This window comes from Brachyistius frenatus, unplaced genomic scaffold (assembly GCF_029030835.1).
Source record: "Brachyistius frenatus isolate BFR_SWC_R1_liver_20210118 unplaced genomic scaffold, ASM2903083v1 Contig_45, whole genome shotgun sequence".
NCBI classification, from domain to species: domain Eukaryota; kingdom Metazoa; phylum Chordata; class Actinopteri; family Embiotocidae; genus Brachyistius; species Brachyistius frenatus.
Window position 1 is genome coordinate 1464494 of NW_027210644.1, and position 24902 is coordinate 1489395.

The window sequence follows — 24902 nt, forward strand, 5'->3', positions numbered from 1 at the left end:
TTAACCACATTTTCTGTTCATCTTTGTCCTCTGCTGTGGCTGACCAGCAGCACAAAGATAAAGCTAATTTGAAGTTGAATTTAAAGACATATGCAAGGCTATAAAAACAAGTATTTTCATTCTTGATGAATAAATGTATCAATTAATGATTGTTCTGTGTGAATTGTGCGAAATGTGAATTTCAAGTTATTAAATCTAATGGCTGCAAGAGCCTGCCCTTTATGGAGCTTCTACTGGCATGTATTATTTGTTAAATATCTTAAATCAATTAAGGATTTAAATGGTCACTGAGTAATGTTCTGTCAATTGACCAATCAGGTAATGGGCTTACAGTTCAATTTCAGTTTGTTTATGTGAGCTAGAGTCAGTAATTACAAGCTGTTTACATTTTAATTTGGAAAACAAGTACATCCAAACCATGCTGCAAAAAAATAAAGTAATTCAAATGTAATCGAATATTGGAGAATATTAAACTTTGCATTAATTTCAGGTGTTGGTATTGTCTTTCAGGCACTGCTGACCCTGGCACCAGGTTGAACACCATGCTGGAGAGAAAAAAATAAAGCATCGTTTTAGTTACAGGGTTTTACATTTTTTTTCTCCACAGTAATTGTGAGTTGGCAAGTGTAACTTTTAGAGAAACTGTGGCATGAAATATTAATGCATGTGATTAAACTTCAGAATTGGGAAAATATTTTCATTTATTTTCCTGTGAGTAAACCATAAGTTAAATGAACATGTGGGGACATCACTTCTGACAATTATTATTTTTGATAGATGTAATGGATGATGAATTACTGGACCTTAACTAGTACTACTGTGATCAATACTGACTTATTATGCCTTAAATCTTTTTCATGTCTTTTTTAAATGTGCAGACATGCAAAGTCAAGGTCAATTACGCTAAACATCAGCTGGTAACATGTTTGCGGTGCTGATGCAGATATGTTTACCATTTTCACCTTCTTCAGTTTAACATGCTTACATTTGCTTTCAACTTTAAGCTTTAAACTTCTTGAATAAGCTTACCAAGTGTTACACACATTATATTGATCAGTGGTCCAGGTGTATTTGTGATTTCTCCATGGGCATGAGTAGAGGTAGCATGTCAAATCATGTCAGGAAATTGACAACAGACTCTGAAAATCCTTCAGAAAGTCAACAGCAATAAAGTAATAAGCCTGGAGAGGCTTATTAGTGACATTCACGTTTCCAAAGGAGCGAAACGTCACTGTCCAAGACCAAATAAAGCGCATCAGGTCAGGAACCATTAATTGTCTTGGCCAGGTGCTAACATGTAAACATGCCCCACTCACCTGACTCGGTACCTGCCACCTCTTTCTGTTAACCAAAAATGTCATGGAAATCTTGATGTGCGCTCTCTGCTCGAGTTTTAGGTGCATGAAGAAATCGCAGATATCTTAACTTTTTGATCCACCCTCGTAGCATTAAAGGCAAAGTTTAAGAGTGATTAAATGTCATTAGTTCTGCTGGTATTTGGCCTTAGACCAATGTTTTGGCCAAGTTGAAAGTTTGACCTGATAATGGCCCTAGATGAAAATGTTGGGATCAACAAAGTCATAAAACCCCCACACCAGATTTAAATTTTGTATCTTGTCATCTTTTTCACTACTTACAATTAGTACTTTGTAGAAGCCTCTTTTTCCAGCAGTCTCCACTGTGTTTCCACAGCTGGATTTGGGCAGTTTATCCCATTCTTTTCAGCAGATTCTCTTAAACTCCTCAGACTGGATGTGAGGCATTTATTTGTGATTAGGTGAATTATTATTTGCATTATTTTTTTTATATTTCAGGCAGCTGGGCACTTGAGTAGAAATGCTAAAACACTGATCATTTAAAATAATAATAATAATAATAATAATAATCTTCCAAGTAATATCTTTTTGGTTTTTAATAAGTTGAAAGCTCCATCCCACTCTGCTCAAACACTGTACATTTTTTTTCAAGTAAGCGTTTTCTTATGCTCGTGCCTGCTACACCCACCCAGCCTGCTCCCAGTTCCCCAATCAGCCGATCAGCCCACTCAATATACTCCTAGGCTGTGTTTCAAATGATGTGACGGTGTTAACGCACAGTAATTTCAGCAAAAAATGTTCACATGCAACGCTGTCACAAATAATAATTTTAATTCCTGACTAATATATTGATCAGTTATTAATTCCTTTGTTAGATATCTCCAAAAACAAACTAAAATATGCATTGTAAGACATTACATATAATGGCTGCAACAGCCTCCCATTTATACAGTGTTTACTTCCATGTATTGTGCTCAAAATGTTCCAAATGATGTAACACTGTTACATCACATAAAATAGTGTTAGTAGGTAAGTACAGTAGTTGGAACACAGAACCAGTCTGCCCCTACCAGATTGCCAGATCATACGTTTTTGTATTTCAGAGAGTAAGCTTTGGTTCCCTAGTGTTCTGCTTTTTGTCAGCTTTGGACTATGGCTTGACTTTGTACGTCCTCTCTCCTTTTTCCACTGTAATGTGTTCACTTGCCTGGTCTTTGTAATTTCACCAATTCTTTGGAAGTAAAGTTCACTGTTTGCCTCATGACCTGCCTCAGTATTGTGTGCTGGGGGCTTCTCCCTTGTGAAACTGTGACTCCATCAAAGTCTGTTTGAAATGCCAGTTGGTGCCAGTCTGTCCAGGAGATTATGATATCTTTGGCAGGATAAGTACAAACCTTTACCTGATTGTGGCACAATAACATGAGTTGGAGACTGCCAGAGTTGTTGTATTTCTTTATAAAATTTAACTGCAATCCACCAAATAGTTGGTGGGATATTTTAATCAGCACAGACAAATAATACTATATCAAGAGCTAAAACTTAACATTAGTCAGTGCCTTAATGCCTTAAACCTATTCTGCAGCAGTCTGTGACTGCTTATTCTATTGTCAGATGTTGTTTTTCCTCCTTTACCATTTAGGGTTTCTAGAGCTGTTTCATCAAATCTGAAGCTTCTGCTGCCATTTCTTCTTCTGATCTCCACTTGGAGGAAACGTCCTCATCTTCTCGATCGTGTTTCTGCAACTGAAAAAACAAACTGATGTCAATCGATAAGAACGGAGTCATTTTGTTTGATTTTCCATTCAGTATTAACCTGGCCTTGAAATTGTTTTTAAATGTCTGTTGAGCTAGGTTTAACTAAACTTTCAACAGTAATGTTTAACAAGTGCAGATGTTGTTCCTCAACAGTTCCACTGGAGGCAAACGATGACAATATATCTTCTTGGCCAGTATAAACAGCTTGAACAGAACCGTGACCAGTCTTTCAATGTCACTTAAACATGTGAATCCATTAATTCAACAATGGCCAAAATATTTTATTTGCAAACCATTTTATCATCATTTCAGCTACTACAAGCTATTACTTTTAGAATACACAATCTTTTAATTTGGTCAAGGATGCTGTTACAATGTCATCACTGCCATGATTCAAAGGAAATTATTTTTATTTGTTTCTAAAATATTATGTAATATGTATTAATTTGCTACTATGACTTGTATCACGCTGTGGAAATTGTTGACATTACAATTTATGTGACTTGTAATTTTTACAAGTTACATGAATATCTGACATTTCTATGTAATTGTTCTAGCGGTGGTGTCTGGCAGACAAATAAGTCTAAATTTATGAACTGCGAAATGTTCTTGCATAACAATAAACAAACGAAGCCAGAAGGTAAGCAGATTTCCTATCACAAACATCTGTTCTCATGGAAGTTAGAGTGTGATAAGATTATTGTGACACACTATGAGAGGACAAAACATTAAAACAAAATGTACTGACACATTCCGAGTCAGACCTTCAACCTTTGTGAAGGACACAACGAATGTGTCCTTCATCTTTGTACATTATCGAACATAAAGAGGTAAAAAGGTTAACAAACTAGTGTAACCATCTTAATATTGTTAGCATTTTTACTGTATTGGATTGTGTTTGAATTTTACTATTGTGAAGCAATATTTTAAACTGCAATAATGAAAGGCCAACAAAATATTATCATTGCAATCTGGGAAATTCTGCATGCAGGAAAGTCTAGATTAACAGCACCTGTTCTTTTCTATAAGTACCTTCTTTTGCAAATGGGACCTTATAAACTTTAGTAAAACTACAAACCACAATATAAACCTTTTGACACACTGGATTCTAGGATATGGAGCAACAGAATGTACAGCTCTTTCAGCTCACTCCTAAAAGTGGGAGAAGGAAATACCAGGCAGGACAGAGAGAAATAAATTGCACTTGATTAACCTCTGGTAAACCCATTTTCTCCTGTGGCAAGTGGGTGTTGGACTGCACACAGGCTGCAACCCTAAACGTCAGACAGGACACGTTTTCATTAAACAGTGACCCCCACAGGGTGACCGAGAGGTTGTCTTGACCTCAGCACCATCCACATTCATAGAACAGATAACAAGTCCTACATAGGTACTGTAGCCAACAGCCAATATGCTCAATGACACAAACGGTGAGCAACTATAAGTGAAAGGCCCTGCATGCAGGAATCTTGAGTGAAACCAGATTTGGTTAAGACCCCAGCCTGTCCATCAACCTAGATCTGAGTAATTTAATTGTACAATTACCTTATTAGTCACAGGAATTTATCATGCTACTGTGGTATTTTGATAAATTAAGTCATTGGTGGAAAGCTTCTCATGAAGAAAAATAGCTTTGTTTTATCTTGATTTACATTGTAACACACAAAAATAAGTGTTTCCTATACTCGTGGACTTTATCATCCCTCAGCTCATCTTAAATGTTGAAAATCATAAACATTATTGCTGAACTGAGAATACATTTATCTGGATTACAAACAAATGATCCTTTACAGTTTTCTTTGTTTTAAGGTGAGACTTTAGAATTTAGACACAGATGCAGAATCAGTATTAAGCAGGGCACTTTTTTCTTGCCTGCATGACATAATGGTTGCCCAATAATCTGTGGCAACAACTCATTGCTTTGACTTTGGAGTAAGCTTTGTAACTCTGTAGATACATTTTCTGAAGGTAAAAAAAAATGCTGCCAATTATCTATATAACTGTCATAGAAGGAGATGGCACAAATACTGAGTGAGAACATTTGCTCTAAAAAATTGACTGCATTTTCAAGACTCCCTAATACAGAGCCTGGCAAAACAAACAAGTTCATTTGCTTCCACTATAGTCAATTGACACCAGTATCTCATTGCAAGGGAATGCTAAGCTTTGGTTTTAGATTACTACTGTACATAGAGCTAAAGTGTTTTCTGCAAGGCTATTTCCTATCTGTTTAATTGTTCACCTTATCTTTAACACGTTTAAGAAAATAAAAAAATAAAACCTTAGCTGGAAATGGGTAGCAAACAGCTGTCTCCTGCACTCAATCCTGTTTTATCTAACCATCCACCTAACCCATCTCTTCCTAATGACGAAAAATTTACATAGATACAAGCCATGTAAACCAGCCTCCAAAGAAGTGAATTTTACAGTCATATTGTGTGCACACTTTGACATCTTCATCAGTCCCACACTCGGTCATAACTGCTAATGATTTTGGTGAGTTCCTGACCTTTCCTCTCAAGCTGCTGCCAAGAAAGACACAATATCCCCTTGACCATTACTGATCTATGATAGCATATCTGAAATGGCTGAATGGCTGTGTTAGCATGTAATTAGCAACTAAATTACTGATCCCCATAGGATGAATAATTATGTGTTGTGTAGCCCCTTGACTTTAAGCACCACCACTTGGATAAAATGTTTTGTTGTACACAAGAAATACCATCCTTTACTAATCTGACAATATGGCCTGTTCTGCAGTTGATATGTTCAGACAAAAAAAAATGCATTTATAGCCCCACAGCTGAGAAGGCTGTAGAGAGAATGCAAAATAAATAAATAGTGAAACATTCAGAAGCTATAGACCATTACAATATCTTCTGTTTATATATGCTGTTGAAAAGGCTGGAGGTCAGAACGTTGATGCTCTGGTGTGACTAAACTTTGTTTTTCTGGCAGAAACCAGGTCTTAGGACATGTTCACCACAACATTTACAGAAACTAGTAGACTGCATGCATTTCATTGTTATGGAAGCTGAAGAATAGCTGTTAAATGTCCAAATATTTGTGTTCTTCAATTTGAACTGCATAGCTATTGTTTTATCATGTAAGATAAACACAAATAAATATACAAATGTATTTGATGTACTATTTTGCCTGTAATTTATGTGTGTGCTATCATTATTTAAAAACAAATGGCATTCATAGGTTGAGTCGATTTTTTTTTTTTTTTTTTTCTAAATCTTCAAGTTAGACTCTCAGGTTGTCAGTTTTAATATCTTGGAAGAAATAGTTGACCATATATCTCTGTACATCAGTTTCCAAAAAAGAAAATATCTGTCCCCAGTATGTTCAGTACAGTTTCTAATTTACATAGAGAAACAGAAGGCACTACTTTTACATTTTCTATATTTAGCTCATTTGCTTGGTGTCCTACAAGCCCTTGAAAACTATTGGCTTTTGTTCATTTAAAACCAACACGCCATTTACTTACCATGGCCAATCACTGATCATAATTACCACAAATTGACCCCTAATAGACCACAACAAGTCAGGTTTGCCTCATATTAAAGTAGCAATAAAGAAAGTCCAAACAGTTGCTATTAAGATTGACACATGAGCTTAACGTTCATTTCTACAATGACTTGCTTGAATAACTACCATGATAGCACTGTAGCATAAACACCAGATGTTTGAACAGATGAGGGTTTTTCCCCAAAGAAAGTGTGTGCGATTGTGGATGTATTTCAGAGTCAGAGTTGCTGTCGTCTAATTGTGTACGTTCTTTATCTCTAATGATCTCCACCAGGAAAGCAAAGTCACGTCTAAATGACTGAAGTCTGTGCAGGAGGGATTTGATCAGTGCACCACGACAGCATTTGAAGTGCCAAAATTCTGCTATCAATAAGCAGCACAAAAACCTTGCCTGCCTCTCCCCCTGAGGAATTGAAAAATATGCAAATGACTCCTGACAGATACTGTGTCAGAACAAAATGCAGTGTGTGATGTTTGGCAGTGTTGATGTAAAATAAACTCACCAAAGACCACCTTACACCAATTTGACCTTGGCCTGTCAAATCTGAATACCTTCATGTAAACAAGTAACAGCTGCTTTTTTGGGTCTAAAGTCAATGAGAAGCTGAACACAAATATCTCAAGAGACTTTTAAAACGCCACACCTCATGTATTTGCTGCTTTATGGGTGATAAATCAGAGAAAGTACATTTTTAGTAGGGAGAGAAATTCAAAACTTCTTCCTGGACTAAACAGAATACATATTTCACTAATGACAATTATACTTATACTTGTGACCATATGATATTTCAGTTTTTCTTTTTTAATAAATTTGCACAAATTTCTACATTTCTGTTTTTTTTCTGTCAAAATGGGGTGCTGAGTGTACATTAATGAGAAATAAAATGAACTTTTTTGATTTTAGCAAATGGCTGCAATGAAACAAAGAGTGAAACATTTAAAGGGGTCTGAATATTTTCCGTACCCACTGTATGTTAATAGTAAATCACCAGACTTTGAACAGTTATAATAGGCCGTCTGTTTAGATTCACAGCATAGAACTAAAGTTATATCAAAGGTAAAAGTACTTTATTCATCATTTTAACAAAGCATAGGTAAACATTCTAATGTTTTACCATCATTAGCAGACGGTAAGCAGTGTAATTACTGCAGTAACCAGGTTATTTTTATCCTCTAAACAACTTTGGAAAACTAGTTTATTTCAGCTTATGTTATTATTATTATTATTATTATTATTATTATTATACGTGCATATTAACACCTCTCTCCCCACAATACTGAAACCAGAGAACATGGGAGCATCACAATAATTGTCAGATGAGGGCAATAAACACGAGTAGTCAGACAATAAGACAAACTTGGTCAAAGGTTTCACAAATTCAATTTGGTTTCATTTGTCACATACTAAAAAAATACCTTATGTGCTGATGCTTCTGGCTCGGAAAAAAAGGAAAATAAATCAAATTAAAAAAAAAAAGAATCCAGGATAAAACATAACAAAAATAATCTTTGAAAATGTAAATATGTCCTAGTTTTAATCAGATCATAAAATCACAGTTTCAACCACACGTAAAGTAGCAGCCAATCAGACAAAGCTTTAATGGATTAAACCCTGTCTGATCTGACCACTCAGGTTTGTTGCCCTGTTGAACCTAGTGGTATGTTGCAACATCTGAGAATATGCCATCTAATTATACAATGACTGACTGAACTAACAGTCAAAGTTATGAAAATCAAACCCAAGATTCAACCCTCTGAACCACTATTCACCGATCAAACTATTTTTAGCACAGCCAGACATTTACGATAACTGAATATTGTTTTTCACCGTACACTTTGAATGTTACATTCAAGCCTTTGCCAAACAAGTTCACTCAATGCTGCTCAAGCTCATTATTGCAAGATAAAGCTCTGTTTCACAGTACGCAGTCTTTAAGTCTGGTCCTTGGGGAGACATATCTGCGCTAACTGGATGAATGTATACTGGGAATGCTCTTTGGGCAGAGTATCTGCACTACCGATTTACACCCGCTGAGATATCTTGCATCTCTTTTAGCCCTATGTGAACTTTAATGGGAAAAAGAGTAATAGAGTAAACAATTTATTGCATGCGCAAATTCCGTGTGCAGCTGTACACTGATTGTACACCTCCGTCAAACCACACAAAGTGTGACTTTTTTTTTGCTCTGTGATGTTTTTTTTTTTTTTTTTTTACCAGTTTAAGTGCTGAGGTTAAGAAAATCCTGATGTTAAGACTTTATCATGAGTACAGGAAAAAAAAGGATATGTATGTATATGTCACATGACATTGTCATGTAGACACTTATGATAATAAGCATACTGCACATCACATGCAGATCATCATATTTTAGTTGTCTTTTTTTTTTTTTTCATTCAGAATGAATATTTAATAAAGTATGGAATTATTTTCAGAGGGATTGCCAGTGCACTGACCAGAAAGACTGAATTTAGCAAATGACACCATTGTGACTTGTGGACATGTTTGTATTAACTTTGTATTTCATGAGAGAAGTTGAATGGGTGTCAATGGAGCAAAAGGCTTTTTGGAGAGATCCCTTAGCGGCCCTCAGTGGAATTGCAAGTTAAGGCACTTCCACATTGGCTTCGGTTTTCAGACCGGCAGGCTATGTCCATTTTTATACACGGTCTACCGTTGTTTCCTGTAAAATTGATGCTCTTAAGGCACAAATCAAAAACCTGCAAGCCGCTTAAGTATGTAATTTTGAGAAATTACAGTCAATTATAACTCTGAAAGGATAATTAGATGCTCTGTGTGGGTGGTAATACAATGTTTAACTTATTAAATGCTTGCACCATTCTCCACCCTTGGCATTCAACTTACTTACAGAGGGAGTGTAATGAGCAGGCCTATTTTTCATAAATGTCTGTCTTTACTCGTGGACCACAAAATTGCCGTTACATTCAAAGTGATATTTCTAGGATTTAAGATTGAATTGGATTTTTCTCATGACTGAAATGATGCTTAATTTTGTATGATATTGTAATTGAACTATTACAAATATTATCATTCCTGTGTTCTTTATGGTAGTAATGTTATTCGCCAATTTTTTAATGTCCTTTTATATTTTTATTCTATTTTATACTTTCTTGCGCTACGACATTTCAGAATGTGTTGCTGTTAATATCGTGAAGAACTTGTCAGTGTTCTCACTTTCTTTCTCAGCAGAACCTCTGTGTGTCTGTCCTTCACTGTGTCCAGAGCAAGATATCCTGACTGCCCAGATTTTCCATAGCATTTAATATAGATTCTCACATTTAAACAGAATAGGATATATATATATATATATATATACACAAAGTCACTATAAACTCAGTAAGGAAAATATTACAACTTGGTTATGCTGCTTCACCTTTGCTCCTGGCAGAAGGGATTCTTACTTCATATAACACGAGGTCCTTGTCAGGTACATGTGAATATAGGTTGTTTGAAGCAACTGAAAAATGCTGTTATTATATTTGTATGTGTGTGTGTGTGAGTGAATTTAAAACTCTCCCCAAGTAGTTAGATAAAAAAGATAAATGTCTGTCCTCTGAGAGTCACTGGCTTGTGTTTGCATATAACCGTACTAATGTGCCACTAAAGCGCCGTTTCCACTGCCAATACCAATTTGTATATATACACAAGAGTATATATAAGAGTAAAGATAGTTTGATACCTTGCACTATCTTTTGGATTTCCACTGCAGATAGTATCCCCTCATTTTCATAACTAAAGTGCCACTGAATAAAACTGCTATGACATCATGTTCAGTGCAACACACAGTGGCCAAAACATTTTCGTTGGCACTCCTCCTCAATTGACCACGGCGACGCGCCATGTGCGCATGCAGTGATGCAGTGTTTGTGGTGATACTCTCTGACCAGTAAGTGGTCTGCAGTGTTTTCATGTCACCTTTCAGTATTGTTCCAGCTACCTTGATAGACATGATACCACAAATAGTACCAAGTATTAAAACGTTTGCCCAATGGAAAACCAATACAAGTGAGTTGTGTCAAACTGCGTCAGTGGAAAAGGGGCTTAAGGCCAATTCAGAGAGCTGAGGTTGCAGCGGTGGCAGCGGAGAAGTGCCACCTCTCAATGGACTCACAGAGCCGTCTCAAAATAAGAGCTGTCACAACATCAATGGGTGCATTTAGATGAAGTTGTTGAGTTATTAAGTGACATTGATTTTGTTGTGTGAATTCGTCTTCAGAGGGGCTGCTCTCCCTACCTCGCTGCTTGCATCTCTTTTCTTGCGCACCAGCACTTTTCACAAGCTGTCAGTAATCTTTTGGCAGAAGCTGGATAGAGTCACCGCAATGGATGCTCTGCTGTACCTACTTGGTTATATAATATTGGTGGATTAAGGCTCGGGATAGGGACAAATTGATTGACAGGGTAACAACCAATCACAGCAGCATGGAGTTCCTTTCTTACAGCGGATCTCATCTAGGACCAACAGTGTTCCTGTTAGCTAGGCTCTAAAGGGGCACAAAGACAACACAAATTGGGTCAGATGAGGACACAACAAAGCTTGTAAAATATTCAGTCTGACCAACACTTACAAAAATTGTAAGTATCTTATGAAAGTATTTTAATAATTATGCATAACAGTGTTTGTCCTCCCAGTGTTATTTGTCCTGCCTTGCTGCATTTATGCCACAACCAATGTTTAAACAGATAGTACAACCTAACTGCTTACTGTTTCATGAACTCTGGAGTTCATTAGAAAATAGCTGAAGTCACCATTAGTCATCTGAACGGGGTTTTATTTTTCCATTCAAACGGCATTCTGTTTGTTCTAACGAAATAATGAGAAGTTAAATGGCCTTGCTAACTGATTATCTTTGCTGACAAACCAAGTTTGGAAAGGCTTGTTTTGAGCCCTGATGCCTCGAGGAGGACTTGTATTGAGTACCTTATATTGTCTTACACATTTGATTACAGCTTTCATTTATATTGTGCTCTCTTTTTAGTTTGGTCATTAATAAACTTAATTGATGTAAGACAGCAAAAGCCAAATTATAAACTCATTGCCTTAGAGATTGTCCCGCACAAAAAATGTTGATAGTACAATGATTGGGTTCCAGAGTTCACCCTTCACATCTGATAACGATTGCACCTCCAGTTTTCCACATGCAACACGTTCACTAACACCAAGTCCTTCTTCTCTAGGGGAGGTCAGATAAATTAGACCTTAGTTGACGTAAGTCGTCCTGCTTGATTATGTTTTTACCACTTGGTTAGCCTTGCCTACCATTGTCAAAATATTCCACATCCTTAAAATATTCCAGTTATGCCATTTCTCTGTCCCTTACTTGTTTCAAGCGCTGCCTTTTGGTAACTTTGGGAAGTCCAGCACAGATGGAGGTGGCCTGGCAACCCCACCAACTTTAAGATAATTCAAGTCTGCAGAGATACCCATATCAATTTCTCACTACTAAAACAGGGAGAATGCTCTGACTTTTTGTCTTGTTCATTATTTATTTACATTATATTATATACAGCAACCTATACTGCATACTTTTCACAGCTATTTTTCTTTGCTGGATTTCTAGCTTTCTAGGCCATCACCCTTTCTGTAATATTTTATTTTTTAATGCACCTTCATTGCAATCACTCATTATTTTGTCCAGCTGGCCAAAAAGCCCTCTTTAAGCAAAAATACCAGACCTCATTGTAAAGACCTATTTCACACTAGACATTCTGACATGAAAATTATAGGTATTATTAATGATGGCTGCATTTCACTTAGGGGAGCTACTGGAATAGCTTCGTGAAGCTTTGGTAAATGTTATTAACAATACTGGTTTTCCCGATAAAACAAGGCTTTTATATTATTCCTCTCCTCCAGATGACATAAAGAACAACTTGGCACATACCTCTTATGCTGTTTAGTTTTATGTCTGACTCTACAGGACATCAGACTATATATAGTCTGATATCCTGAGCTGGGGAATGTAAACATACAGTAAACATAACTATTTTGACTATTACCACATGCCTATTACAGTGGTGACGTTTGAAGAAAATATATTTTTCAAGAGGATATTTTGTATATACTCATTAACAATCCCACAGCATACGCTTCAGTTTTTTTGTTATTTGTTTTGCATTTTTGGCCTATATTTTCTTCGACGTGTTACACAGGGTATGGGACTACAAAAAGAACACTGTGTTGAAACAATCAATAGCAGTTATTATTATGCTTTTCTTCAGCTTTGTTTTTCTGAGTCACAATATTTCAAATGAATATATAAAATTGATCAGTTAAATGAGTGTAATAACATACACAAGATTGCACGGCTTACAGACACGCCATCAAGCACTTCAGTTGGGGCTCCATACAACAGAAACAAATATTTAGATTCTTATTGGTCTCAGCTGTTTTAGATCAGTGTGACTGGGTACATTTGCTTTGCTGTGGTACCTGATTGTGGCTTCCTTTGTACGTAAAATATCACCTTTCTGTGGCTTACCACCAAAAATCCAGCAATGAGGTTAGCGATTTGGCATCTTCTTGTGCCGGGGCGAACATGGTTTGGGGTGTGTGTTAGGCCAGTAGGATTGCGGTTGGCCCAAAAAGGCCAGAGTGGCTAAATGGCGGTGTGCTGGCACTGGAGTGCTGTCAGTGCACGTGTTGGTCAGACCGAATTACATAGTGTTGCCGAAACATATTTCCATCGTTGGCTTTGTTTTCTGGATGCTCATTAAAACTGACCCTGAGCTGCCACCTCTCTTCAAATGAATAAAATTAGTATCTGTTGCGAGACAGCCAGTTTGTGCCTCTCACACAATCTGTTTATTTCAGGGATTTGCATTAATACATGCATGCGTCACACTGTTGGCTGAATGAGTGAAATCAAAGTGAGACATTTTTGCTACAATTAATTCTTAATTTATATATTATATATTTTTGAGAATGATTACAGTATGAACCATGCTTGGTTTATTTCATTTTGTTAGGGTTAGTAACTGAAGATAAACATTGTGAAAACTGATTAAAAAAAATAAAAAATAAGATACACTGGAGGGATTATTTTTATAGTGGCATGATATTAGAATCTTTAAGTAATACATTATTTGAAATGTATTTTTTTTTCTTCAAAATTTTGTTCATTATATTGTTGAATTAAAATGTGTTGATTGAATATATTGTAGTTTTTCTGTCACTGCAATGTAATCATCACCTGCACAAAAGTCCAAAATGTACCTCGGCTGCAGCAAAACATCTTTATCAGCACATAGAGCCTCAGGTCATCTTAAAAGTACAAGAATGTACGAAGCAGGACACCAATGATCTACAGATAAACTCCAAAAAGCTTTCACGCCACAAAACTCACCAGGCCGAATAAATATTTTCTCCCCTTCCGGCTGGGGTTTGACTCGATCTCATGGTGTGAACCAGCTGACCTCTGACATTTCCGTCAGCCCGACAAGGTGAAACTATCCAGACAATTAATGCCTGCTGCCCTATCGTGGAACATTGTTACAACTCCACGATGACAAACTCAGTATTTAAGCTGAATCTATAGTGCACATATAATGTTTCATTCAGTTTGTTTCTCAAGGAAATTGTTAACACTTGTACATGTCATTGATGTTTAGAAGCCTTGCTTATATAGTCAATCTGCACACTCTCTGCCTGTCTTTAGTTACTCATATTGGCTAACAATATAAAGTTGTATTAAGTATTTGTGTGACTAATATCAAGAAGTGTTCAACTTTAGTCATGGTGGACGAATAATAAACTTGTATTATTAGCCGTATCATAATTGATAATTACCCCTTTTATTAAAAGAAGCATTCTCCCTCTTCTCAGAGCGGGCCCAGTGAGTGGTCATCTGACACTTGACACCATGACACATAATTTGAATTGCATCTAATTGGGTTTAATTATCAGCTGCAACCAACAACGATGTTGTTTTACTCTTTGTCTCATAAGAAGTATTTTTGATAATCTAGTAAGGATAAATCCAGTCATCTCTCAACCCGGACAAAGCTCAGAAGATCCTTTTTGCCAAAGCTGACAGCTGTTGCGTCACTGCACCCTGGTCGTCGATCTTAAGCAAGACCCGACGGGAGCAGCAGAAGAAGCCTGGACGGGACGCCAGTTGCACAAGTGAACACCCACAGCACGACGCCAAACTCCAGGTCCCTGACATCTGCACGGAGGTCCGAAAGAAAGAGGCTTGTCTGGACGACTGGAACCACCCTCTAGTAAAGATGGAACCACCCTCCGGTAGGAATAATCCATCTGAGTACTTTGATTCACTGGGTTGATGTCTGATAGCTAATTTATCCAATTCTAAATTACTTAAGTCTCTCATTTACGTCAAGAACTAGTTTAATTCTTAATAATCTAACTATTATTCTTCCCACCATCACTCTGCTATAGTTTAGAAATCCTATTCCTCACATCCATGATCCATACACTAAAATACATATTCATTTAGTTTATTCTTGATGTAAATATTGTTCATTAAATGTCCTTATAGACCAAGCACTTGTTTTGTGTATTTCTTGGAAGATATTGAAACCCTAACCCTGATTGCAGAAGTCACGGTTCAGATTATGTCGACTGATCACTTGTATATATAAAATTAAATCTTGATTCTTTCTGCGAGACAGAAAGTGGTGCCCCGACGATGAATCTAATCCGCTACACGGCTGATTACTTATACATTAAGCATAATTTACACTTTGGAATTTTACAGGATACCTTTTTTTTTTAAATACATAAATAAAAGACGAGTAAAATTGACAACCAATCAAACTCAACAAGTTCGAAAACCACCATAATCTTGTAATAATAAGCTGAATGTTGTTATTTCAGCGCTTATAGGAAAGAAAGCATGCTCTCAAAGAACTGACCATTTACTGCTGTATTTATGCTGTCCTCACAAATTCGACTATGCGTCACAAAATAACCCTTCAAGAGACAACAGTGGGCCATTATTACAGTAAAGGAATGTCATTTACACCAAAACCATTCCTCTACTGCAAGGTTTAAAAAGATGAATTACTTGCGCTATAGTCTGTTATTGTCCTTTCTTTTACTCAAAATTGCTGCTTCCCAGAGTGAAACATCGCTTCCACTGTAGGGGTAATCATTTTTAATTATCATTATTGTTATGATTTTTTACAAGAAAACCCAAAAACATTCCCCTCAGCAGCTGCACTTTTCTGTCCAGAATCATTCTGGTATTTTTTTTTTTTTTTTTTTTTACATGACTTGATCAAGCTTTTGTCTTGCTGAGTGGAAACGTGCTCTTTGTAAGGCTGGTATGCTAATGACTCTGACCGCTGGACCTGTGTCAAAATTACAAAGCTCGAGAAATGCTGTGCTCTGCAAACTGAATATCAAAAGTCAGGCCAATAGAATAGTCTATCTTTACCTCAGGCATGTGTGTGGAATGTGAAGCTCAAGTCAGGTCCCTGGCTTTCTCTCTTTCTTTTGTGATTTTTTTTTCTTTTGTTGCATTTGTTCCATTACCATCCATACGTGTGACAAAATAAGAACATTTCGTGGAAAATGTTAATTTTTTCAATATATTTGAACAAGCAAACACTTAATTCTCTTTGAAACAGTGCCTACAGAAAATGGTGAAATGTCAAGCAAGGGATTAAGAAAGATCCTCAAATTATTTGAAATAAATCAATCCACTTGAAGAACCACCATCTAGAAATGGCATACAGTTCAAACTACTCGCAGTTTATCCAAGACTGGCCGCCCCTGCAAATTCAGCCATTTGATTAAAAAAGAAGTCTCAAAAAAAAAAATCATAATGTCAGGATCTGCAGTTGATTCTTGCAGCTGTTGGTATCAAAGTACATGCGTCTACAATCAGAAAAAGATTGCACAAAAATGACCCTCAATGGGAGGTGTGTGTCCAAAAAGATCATAAATACGGTTTGCCGGTGAACAAAGAAGACAAAGACCAGGCCTTATAGATTATTGTGCTCAGTACAGACCCATCAAAGATATGTTTGGCCACAGCAAAAGTAGACATGTTTTATGCTGACCAAATACAGCTTTTCAGGAGAAGAACCTCATACCAACTGTGAAGCATGATGGTAGAAATGTTGAGGTTTGGGGTTGTTTCGCTGCCTTAAGCACTGGGCAGCCTGCCGTCATTGATTTAACATTGAATTTAGCATTTTATCTCAGAGTATCTTAAGGTAATAGGAGGCCATCTTTCTGAAAGTTGACGTTTAGCCAGAAGTTGATGAGCAATGCATGCAAGAAAACCCTTAAACATCTTGCAACGGAAGGAATTCTGCTCACTAGAGTGGTAAAAAAATGACAGCAAGCTGATGCCAAGGACGAGGCAATTAAGCAAAACAGCCATATGCAAAAGTATGACATACATTAAAAAATAGCAGGGAGACTCACATTGTGGGATATATGCTTTTTGAAAAGACCTATTGACACAGATATACCACAAAATAAGATTCAAACTGAAGACCAAGGTCTGATGCCAGGCAGGTGAGAGAGAGTGTGGGCGGAGCAAGGAGGCACTTATAAAGGCCCCACCCACACCTTCATGCAGGTGCCCTCATTAGTTCACCAAAGAGTTTCACATAGAACTGAAAGACAGAATGCACACATATGCACACACACATACATATAAGCACATGCCTTCACAGCAGGACATAGAATTACGCGTAACACAGTACATTATGCATCATAATCGTAGGCAGTATTTATATGTTTCCGTGTATGCAAAACTAGTATAGACAGAAACATCCGTATGTACAAAAGCACAACGCCAATTTCATGTCTACTGACTTGAGCTTCAGTATACATCAGTGTACATGAAATGTTGCACACTTGGACACACAGAGGGGACTTCAAGGCGTCAGAAACACAAGCACATCAGCTCAACATGGCTTCATACCGCCGGCTGTCTGTCTGCTAAACTTACAGACTATAAACACTCGCGTTCACTTGAGTGTGCTTGAAACATAAAATGTCGTCACTTCAGCTGTTAAAACACACTCACGCTGACAATGTTCCGCACACTCGCGTAACAGATATTTCAGCGGGCTGCAGGCGGTTGCCGTACTTTTTCCCTCATGAGCTAACTGCTAGCTGTGGCACTGTTTCACACGACACAGTAATTCATCTGTATTGCCAAACGCATTGTCCGTTACTCTTCAACAGTGTTATACACCTGTGTCACTACTGTAATACTTTTTTTTTTTTTTTTTTTTCGTATCTCACCTGGAAAAACACAAACACAAACACATGAGCTCGACGTGGCTTCATACCGCGGGCTGTCTGCCCGCTAAACGGACACGGTCCCCTGCCCTGCTCGAAAAGACCTGTAAGCTGCCCTGAGTGCCTGTGTGCGCCTCACTCACTCTAACCATGAATTCACCTACTAGAATATGAGTTGCTATTGCAAGTGAACATACATCAGGGTGCGAATAGACAAAATAATAATCCAACACAATAAAAGAAATAGAACAAAAATAATACATGAGAAAAATAAAGGGGGTATCCAGTGTCCATTATGACAAACATTACTGTGGCTCCCACACCCAAATCTAGGCGAAGTAACGTAGTAAATGTAAGTTTAAGATTTTGAGACATATGAAATAAAGAGGTTTTTTGGGTGTTTTTCTGACCTTGAATTTCTCGGCCTGTCTGTGTGGTACTCTGGTTCCCAGTGCAGAGCAGTTGAGGGGAAGAGAGGAACTGACGGAGGATTAATTCAAATAGGGAGCACATACAGTAGGTATGGGGTGGAAATGGGGTTTAAAAAAAAAAAAATCTGAAATATGTCTGTTGCTTTTGCAACATCAATCTGCTGCCACTGGTAATTTTATAATCGAGAGCAAACTAAATGCTTGGAGCAAATGCACAGCAACAATGGAATAATGTAAATAAACATTTTAATTAAAAACTCTTTAGCCGGCAGATGTGTTTAAATGAGTATCAAAACTTAAAGTTTACAGTTCACAGTTCCTACTGTTCCCCATAGCTGCTTTAGTGTATAAAAAGCTCCTATAGATAATGCATGCATTATGGTGTAATTTCTGCTGGGTCACATTTTTTGATATGATGTGACAATGTGACACTAGAAATAAAACTGAAAAGCTGTCGGACTGATGTTGTAACGTGTGTGCATGTAGGCATGCGCACTCTTAGGCTGGTGCTCACTTCTAAGGCTGTGTGAACACTGTGGAATCAAGTTTAAATACCGTACAATCGTCAATAATGTAGGATAGATATTTTAATTGCTTTATAAAGCATTAGTCGAGTCAACAATATAATAATAGTTGTTCTGGATTAGTCCTCAGCAGTGTTATTCAAGTCAGATTTCAGTCACAGCACGTTCCTTCAAATATTTCAGAATAAAAATGAAAGGTTTTTCTCTGCTGAAACGCTGGAGGGCTTTTGATTTAAAACTGTATTGTAAGTGTTGAGTTTGTATTAATGTGTAATGCTGTACCTTTAACAGCCCAAATGGTAGTCAATCAAAATGAGACTTCGAGTTGACGGCGTAAATCAATCACTACACCTGAACTGTAAATATGACAAATCTGACTTTTCTATTTGTTTTTATTGGCTCTCTTGCATGACATACACTTTTAGAGAGGATTGGATTGTTGAGCACTTGTGTAAAAGCAAATACATTTAAACCAGATCAAGAGAGCTGTTAATATCTAATTTTCTCTCCTGAAGAAAGAACGTGGCAGAGCAAACCATTGGCTCACTCAAATACTTTGCATCACTTGACCTTCATCTTCCCTCCACTGCCAGTGGCCTCAAACTAAGTTGCCATGTGTAGGTGTTGTTTTTGTGCAGTGTAGCCCATTTCCATTGAATTCTCAGGATTAAATAGCAGATGGAACAGGATGTCCAGCTGGGGACAGTCACATTGTCCTCCATAACCATCCCAGACCAGCCTCATACTGTCTGACTGTTTACTATTCTACCTCCACTCCCAGCAGGCACCACAGATGGAAGCCATTTCCGCGCCTTTTCTTCCAGCTCCCCTGGCCACACTACCAAAGTCATTTCTACTACAGAGACATGTTAGAAAATGGGGGAGACGACGTGTTTAAAATATCCCTGCGCCTTACCACAGCTCTGTCAGGATTCCCTGAAGAAATTAAAAACAGCCTAACTGGCGGCTTCTATCACGTCCTCATCCATGCGCCTACGCAACTGTGACAGTCCCCGCCGGACACTGACATACATGGGTGCTTTTTAAGTTCACAGTGCTTCAGATAGAGGGTTGGAAAAGTGCGCACTCTCATGAGGAATGGAGCAGTGGAGAGGGGAAATGGAGAAATGCTGCAGCATCCCATGGGAGAATCGGAAGGTTGCTGCTGATTTTCTTCCTCCTTTCACACTGCAAAAAATACCCAGTCTTCAAGTCATATGATCTGTGCCCCAAAGTCTTATTTTCTAATAAAGAATCTGGATAAGAATATGTCCGTCCATTTGTACTGTAGATTAAGTTGTTGTCAGGAATAATTCCAATTCAAATGCCTTTACACCAACAAATCATTATACTCGAATAGCAAAATAGATAACTCTATAATGATGATATGTTATCTTAGAAATGTTTTCTGACCTGTCACTTCTGGGGTTAAGGTTAAATCCCATATCAGACATTTACCTTGCTTTATATCGTAAATATGATGGCATTGTCAATGTTGCACTTGGATGCTTACAACAGAACTTTGTGACTTATATTATGATGTTGTTCACCTAATTATCCTCACAGCTATATCTAGAACTTCCACTGCTCCATTTTGCAGCACAGGTGCCAAATACTGTGATACCAATGTTGTGCTTCCTGCATAAGCCATGTCATGACTGAATAAAGCCATTCAAATATAATTACACAATGGACAACTATGTCTGAAACACAAGAAGCAATTACCTTTAATTGACGGATGAAACCAGTATAGAATTGAATGAAAGATGGTCATGGATTAAATAATATATTTCAATAGCAGGTCACCCTTTTGACAGGTGTTAGGTCTATGTTAAATGTCCCTTGTTGGCTCCATGGTAAATGGTGAGGACCAGATCTCGTGAGAGGAGGTTTACAATTTTTTTTAAGCTAGTGAGACTAAGTCAATGATTATTGATCATCATAAAATGGAACAAAATTAGCAATGACAACATTTATTTTAAGACAATGTTCAAACTGTTGAAATAATTAAACTAATGGTTTTACAAACAGGTACTCAAAAAGGATTAGCTCGTTTACAGTGTAACTTTATTATTATTATTTTTTTCCTATTTTCTCACCTTTACATCAAGCTTTAATCATTCTCCTATATCCATCAGAGCAAAGGAGGGGTTGGGTTCCTAGATGCCTGATCTCTGAATCTGAAATGAGCAACAAATTTCAACCAAAAAAATATTTCTGGCTGACAGCTTTATCTTTGTAGAGAGAACACTGAACTAATGTTTATAATACATTCTCTGAGCTTACATGTCATATACTGACAGCAAGCAAAGTGTGAATAATAAACGTGTGGGGCAATTGTACACGTATCGGCTCTGTAGTGTGTTCTGGACAGATAATCCGATTCTACTAGTGTTACAGTTGGTTTTAGAATCAATTGAGGAAATTTAGGAGTCCACAACTGAAAAAAAAGACCAGCGCATTCACTTTTAGCATGTAGCTCAATCAATTTTAAATCATTTTTTTTTTTTTAATTTTTGAGCTCTAATGACATTAAATTAGCAGTAGTGTTGGAAAGTCACAGACTGGCTGACATCCTTCAGTAAAATGATGGCTCTCTTCTTGTTTATCAAACAAAACAAAGAAACCACATCCACACAGCAGCTGTGTGAGAATGTACTTCTAGACATACTGTGTGATGTTTATGGACTAATTTGAATGCTATTCATTTTAAAAGTACAGTATTTGGTCATAACTCTAAAAAGTTGAACAAATCAAAATGTTGACCCGATGATGGCAATAGAGGAAATCTGAAGTATGATGTGCACACTCAGTAGTGAGAGTCTGCAGATGGACAGTATTTATATAAGAAATAAAAGTGCAAATTTGAAGATAAACAGAAAGGAAGGGCCTGCCTATCACCTCTCACTCTGTAACTCTGCAGTGAACATATCATTTCATAAATTGCTCAGTGTTTGCTCTGCACCTATTTACCATCAGTCTTTTTATCTCACTCGCACGCATTCGACGGGCTTAAACTGGTAAATATTCCTGTTGTCCTACCGCATGTTGCTGCTCTCCACCGTCCCACCTCTTTTGCCTTGTTGTTTGGAAGGCCTTCTACAAAAAATTAATGACATCCGGCTAACATCCTGCTTCCATGTCAGAATGCATACAAGAAAAGAGAACATGTTAATATAAATCCAAAATAGGCACTAAAAACACAAGTCTGGTTTTAAAGTTGAAAGGGCATTTCTCAAACCTTTGGTTTGGTTAACTCTTGCATTCTGTCTCACTAATACAGGTACACACATACACTGGCACACACAAACAGAGTAAGTTCGATTCTACAAAGAGCCTTTAAGTTACATCGAGCTGCAGAGTTGGTGTTAATTCTCACTGGATTTGGATTGGCCTTTTGATGCCATCTGGTCTTTTGAACCAAAGTTAGTATCAAAACTATAGCTTAGGGACTGTTCCAAATTTATACTACAATATTTTTTTTCATGGCTCAGGGGACAGATTGTCTGATTTTTTTTTTTGGGAGCACAAGGGAGGCCCCAGTTTTTCAGTTTTTCCTTCCAGATTTGTATTGTTAAGTTTCTGTAAAATTATTCATGGACGTTTTACATTTTATTTTTACCACAGAGTTGGTAGGGGTGGAATTCCTGTAGAAATTGACCCAAATGCATTACAAAAAATATGTAAAACACAAATGAAAATCTATAACTTTAGGGAAATGATGTTGTGGACAGTCTAAGCAGACAGTGCAGACCAGCTTTGTCATCATGCATCTGGTCTCTGAAAAGCAAGCAATTACTTAATTAAACAATTAATTTCCCCAAATACTGAACTACTCCTTTGAGGAGTAATGGTACATCTACTCCTCCAGGTTCAAAGATGTGACTGTGACTATATGAATATACTCAATTAATGTAAAACCACTTTACATAAAGTGTATGTTTATTGTGCAGCGTGGCCCTTTTCCCTTTTCTAAATCTCCTAATTGAACCACAGATGCATTTCTGGTACAGAGTACATTAATAAGAATTTGACTGGTTTCCACAATGATCTCGCTCCTTATGAAATGCAAAACACCTGAAACCCCTTTCCGGTGCTCCAAACTCACATGAAAAGGAATGGCAGACGAATGGAGTTGAAGACTGGACGGTTGATGGTGGTGACAAGCTGACATCTGAGAGTTGACAGTGTGTCAGTGAATCTATTTACAGAACCATAAGAAGTATGACAGTGGAGCAATTAAGCTGACAAACGAGCCAGTCATTTGAACTTGTGACTGTGATGTGATCCATAGAAAATGTCAGCAAAATGCTGCTATTTTATATTTCTACAAAACACATGCCGTCATTGCTCAAGTCCTGGTAGTCTGCCAGTTATTCAAGGCTCCCTTTGAAAAAGATGAAATTCTTTCATGCTGCTTTTGTGGAAGAGTCCTGAACAAAACTGAAAAAATATACTGGAAGAGCAGCTGCCTTGGGAAAAGTGTATTATGTATGACAACATAATAATCAGGTGTAATATTAACTGTAACATCCACTAGAATTTACTATCCAGTGTGCTAACCTCAGCTGACAGCTGAAGTTGGTGCTCTGTTCAGGAATATTCAACATGAAATTATATCAGAGCCAACAGTTCTGTTTCGTAACCAACAGACCTTTTCGTAGCAGACATTTAAGACTTTTGACAGGAAACACAGAGGTCTTACGAAGGATGTGAACAATGGCTTTGAACCTGTGTCTTTCTCAACTAAACTGACTGCAGCCAGAATTAATGCTGTTAGCTACACCTGTGCTTTCCCCATGCTATGACAGGTGCTCTTAAATTAAATGTTTCATTATATGAACTAAAATCACCACATTAAGGTTATATGCCAACCAGTCAAGTTGCAGTTAACATCCATAATAAAGTATATACCTACCTACCTACCTACCTATCTGTCCTGTCTCCTATAATGCATGTCATGAAGACTTTGAAAGAATTATTATATGTTGTAGTCATGACAGGAGACAAAACTTCAAATAAAGATGTTGTTGCCAAGTGGCAACAAATTCTAAAGCGTGGATGCTTCGCACATACCATCAGTCCACCAGCACAGAAGATCGATACAATCACCATAGTTCCCAGGTAGACACTCAAGATTAGTGTCACTAATTCAGTATCCAACCAAAAGTAAAACATTGTAACTATTTCACATTCAGTCCCTCAGTTAAGGCATTGAATAATGGCCAGAGAAGTGTTCTTGCGGAACATCAACATCTATTATATAGTTAAAACTTTTTATAATAATGTATATCTTCTCTTTTCCAGACTGGCCGGCTTATGTCCTATTGGAAGGGATCTGAGAAAAAAGTCAGATAGTGTGATTTGCACTGTTGAATTAATCAAACAGACAGACAGAAATTACCTTCTCCTTTTCACATTAGCTGCAGTGTAATCATCATGCTTCCTGTCCATTCTACAGTTTGGTCAGCATGTCGGATAAATGACAGTTCCATTTAGCAGTGAGTGCCCATAATGTAAGTGACAAGAAGTTAGGTTAGGTTATTAGTCAGGTTAGAGAAGAAGCGTGATAACTTCCTTTCTGTGGGTGGATGGGATGGAAAATGACCAATTAGGCTATTCATTAAATGCAAATGTTATCATATATTGTTATCTTATATTAAATGGTAAAAAAGATGAATAGCAGCCCAACGTTGTGACAAAGAACATGAGGGTCCACAGATAAGTCCCTATCTACCACACAGCAAAGTCTGAGACAGTCTCAATTCCTTTCTCTGCTTCCATAATAACACATCCACATTAGATGATAAATCAAATCCAATAATGGTAAAAAAAACAAACTCCCCTGAACATGACTACACAATTGTAGAACAGCCATCGATAAAGATTAAATGAAGAATACTGTCAGACAATATCAGAGACTGAGAGGCTTTGGAGGTGGAGACACGGAGAGGAAGAATTGAGATACTTTGCTAGGACAGTGCCAATGCTGCCCTGACATGTAGCTGCAGAAAATGGAATGGATGGAGACCAACGATAGGAAGAATCAATCAGGAAGGTACAGAGTGGAATGAAACATTATTATGAGGAAGCTAA

The 24902-nt window shown here is 37.4% G+C and overlaps 1 protein-coding gene across 2 annotated transcripts in view; it reads right to left on the reverse strand.

Moving 5' to 3' along the window:
• Nucleotides 1-333: 333 nt before the first annotated feature.
• LOC138623621 (bis(5'-adenosyl)-triphosphatase-like) overlaps nt 334-24902 on the reverse strand; it is a 276741-nt gene continuing 252172 nt past the window's right edge. For both annotated transcript variants that reach the window (XM_069703242.1, XM_069703241.1), the window contains 2 exons: nt 2949-3059; nt 334-545 (listed from right to left, as the gene is read on the reverse strand). In XM_069703242.1, coding sequence (XP_069559343.1) covers nt 2961-3059 — 99 coding nt within the window. In that variant the 3' untranslated portion in view covers nt 334-545; nt 2949-2960. The remainder of the gene's footprint in view (nt 546-2948; nt 3060-24902) is intronic.